Source organism: Enoplosus armatus, chromosome 22, assembly GCF_043641665.1.
Source record: "Enoplosus armatus isolate fEnoArm2 chromosome 22, fEnoArm2.hap1, whole genome shotgun sequence".
Lineage (NCBI taxonomy): Eukaryota > Metazoa > Chordata > Actinopteri > Centrarchiformes > Enoplosidae > Enoplosus > Enoplosus armatus.
Window position 1 is genome coordinate 1,135,359 of NC_092201.1, and position 3,237 is coordinate 1,138,595.

Sequence of the window (3,237 nt, forward strand, 5' to 3'; positions counted from 1 at the left end):
AGAGAGAGAGACAGAGAGAGAGAGAGAGACACACAGAGAGAGACAGAGAGAGAGACAGAGAGAGAGACAGAGAGAGACAGAGAGAGAGAGAGACAGAGAGAGAGAGAGAGAGACAGAGAGAGAGAGAGAGACACACACACACAGAGAGAGAGACAGAGAGAGAGAGAGACACACACACACAGAGAGAGAGACAGAGAGAGAGAGAGACACACGCACACAGACAGAGAGAGAGAGACAGAGAGAGAGAGAGACAGCTCGTCTCACATCCACAGACATGTTCAGAGGCAGCTAAACGGTCTGAGCAGCACTTTTGACGTCAGGAATAATCATTACAGCCTCCTCTCTCATCCGGGTCCTCTTGTTCTCCTCTTCTCTTGTGGCTTTAATATTTACTTCATCCACAGCGGCGGCGGCTCGGAGCCTGAACTGCAACAACTGCACCACATGCAGCCTCGCAGAGGGCAGCTGCGGCTGGAGGAGCAGCGGCCGTGATTCAACAGCTCCGGCTCCGCTGAGTCCCTTTAACTTTTGTCTTCCCGGAAATCTCGGAGAGGATGTTTGCGTTCCAGCTCAACAAGTCTCTTTTATTTTCCACGCATTAACTGTTGATGGCTGCGGAATGGAGATAGCCTTGGTGAGTTTTGAGAACGGCGGCGCTAAAGGGAGCGGCGGCGGCGGCGGCGGCGGCGGCAACAATGCCGAGGAGAGCTGCCGGAACGCGCTGAATGTCCCTCAGTCGGGCTTCGTTCAAACGGGACTTGGAGAGGACTACGGTAAAGAGCTGAACACCCGGGGGAGTCCTCAGCCACAGCAGCAGCAGCATCATCATCATCAGCAGAGCTCCTGGAAAATCAACGACATGAACAACACTTTCAGCTGCAGCGAGAACGCCATGGATGCGCTTTTACGCGCGGACCACAGTCCCCATCTGTTCGACGAGGACATGCTGGACATGGACATGGACACGGAGAGCAACGAGAGGGTGCTCATCAACATAGCCGGGCTGAGGTACGAGACCCAGCTGGGCACCCTGAACCAGTTCCCCGATACTTTACTGGGAGACCCCGCCAAGAGGATAAAATACTTCGACCCGCTCCGGAACGAGTACTTTTTCGACCGCAACAGACCGAGTTTTGACGGGATTTTGTATTTTTATCAGTCCGGAGGGAAAATCCGGAGACCTGTCAATGTGTCCATTGATGTGTTCGCGGATGAGATTAGGTTTTATCAGCTGGGGGAGGAGGCCATGGAGAGGTTCCGTGAGGATGAGGGGTTTATAAAAGAGGAAGAAAAGCCGCTGCCCCAGAACGAGTTTCAGAAGCAGGTCTGGCTCATATTTGAGTATCCGGAGAGCTCCAGTCCGGCGCGGGGCATCGCCATCGTGTCTGTGATTGTCATCACCATATCCATCATCACCTTCTGCCTGGAGACGCTGCCAGAGTTCAGGGATGAGAGGGAGCTGCCGGTCACCAGCCGGCTGGACAACAGCACCGCGACCCGGCCGTCGCTCACCTTCACCGACCCCTTCTTCATCATCGAGACCACATGCGTCATTTGGTTCACTTTCGAGCTGTTCGTGCGCTTCTTCGCGTGCCCCAGCAAGTCGGAGTTCTCCAAGACCGTCATGAACATCATCGACATCATGTCCATCATGCCTTACTTCATCACAGTGGGCACGGAGCTGGCGGAGCAGCAGGGCCAGGAGCACCAGAACGGACAGCAGGCCATGTCCCTGGCCATCCTGAGGGTCATCCGCCTGGTTCGGGTCTTCCGGATCTTCAAGCTCTCCAGACACTCCAAGGGGCTCCAGATCCTGGGGCAGACTCTTAAAGCCAGCATGCGGGAGCTCGGCCTGCTCATCTTCTTCCTCTTCATCGGAGTCATCCTCTTCTCCAGCGCCGTGTTCTTTGCAGAGGCGGACGAGCCGGAGTCTCACTTCTCCAGCATCCCCGATGCCTTCTGGTGGGCCGTGGTCACCATGACAACCGTCGGCTACGGCGACATGAGGCCGGTGACGGTCGGGGGGAAGATCGTGGGCTCTCTCTGCGCCATCGCCGGCGTGCTCACCATCGCGCTGCCGGTGCCGGTCATCGTCTCAAACTTCAACTACTTTTACCACAGAGAGACGGACCAGGACCAGTCCTCCCTGAAGGACGAGCCGAACAGCGGCCGAGCGAGTCCCGAACTGAAACGCAAAGGGAGTAAGTCATCGGCCAAGTCGCAGGATGGAGAGAACAACGACGCGGCCGGTTCGGTGGAGAAGGCGAATATCAAAGCGAACAGCAGCATGGACTTCAAGAGATCCCTTTACGCGTTCTGCCTGGACACACGGGAGACAGACCTGTAGTCCCGCAGTCGACTTCCTCACTTTCTAAAAAACTATTAAAGCCCATAGTTGTGTAGAATAAACCCCCATTAATGGGCTCTTAAGTCTTGCACATAGCAGTCGGAGGATCAACACATTGCAATCCTGAAAAGTTTTAAGAGCGACGGGGTTGAATTATAAAAAGCACATTTTAATCCCCCTCATCTGGTAAGCACATCCGTTATGAACAAACCACAGTGCATGTGATGCAACACAGTGGCCCTTTAAAGGAGGAACACCTAAAGAACATGAAATGAAACTCGTGTGGAAAATAGGACATGTAGCCTGTGCTGCAGATAATCAAGGACAAGCAGGACTTGGAATAATTACTTGACATCCCGAGAGGATTAACAGGGGACCAACCAGACTCTTGTACATAAAGTAGGAAGCAGTCCATATTCAGTAGTTCAACAAAAGAAAAAGCCAAATTTTATTTTTCGTACCTACCCTACATTTAGTCATTATGTTTACGCTGAAAAGTTGCAGCAAATATGTACATATTTCCCACAAGCCTACTATTTATGAATTGGATTACGGTGTTATTGTAGATTTGGAGAAAAAAATAAGTATATTTTTGAGACCTGTTTTCCTCCACTCAGGTTCTGTCAAAGAAGTGAGATACTTTCCTTTTTCTAAATGAGAGTTGATTCAATCTCAGAGGACCTAAAGAGAAGATTTTTAGACGTTGAACAACAGCCTTGTTTATGATCATTTTAAACTAAAGAACATTTTTGAATTTTTAAAAAAAAAAAGGACATAATATGGAAGTATGTCAACTGAGGGAATGACAGCCAAGAAAAGAGGACAGCGCAGAGACCATCTGGAGAGATCAAGCAACACAGATACCAGGTTAGTAACATATTTTGGGTTTA

At 51.1% G+C, this 3,237-nt stretch overlaps 1 protein-coding gene across 1 annotated transcript; it reads left to right on the forward strand.

Moving 5' to 3' along the window:
- The first annotated feature begins 619 nt into the window (after nt 1–619).
- Nucleotides 620–2,347, forward strand: LOC139304813 (potassium voltage-gated channel subfamily A member 1). Its single transcript, XM_070928690.1, has one exon. The coding sequence runs from the start codon at nt 620–622 to the stop codon at nt 2,345–2,347; it is 1,728 nt and encodes a 575-aa protein (XP_070784791.1).
- The last annotated feature ends 890 nt before the right edge of the window (nt 2,348–3,237 follow it).

Bases quoted from the DNA above. Each gene is read 5' to 3' on its own strand.
- LOC139304813 (XM_070928690.1), top strand. From the start codon at position 620: ATGGAGATAGCCTTGGTGAGTTTTGAGAACGGCGGCGCTAAAGGGAGC.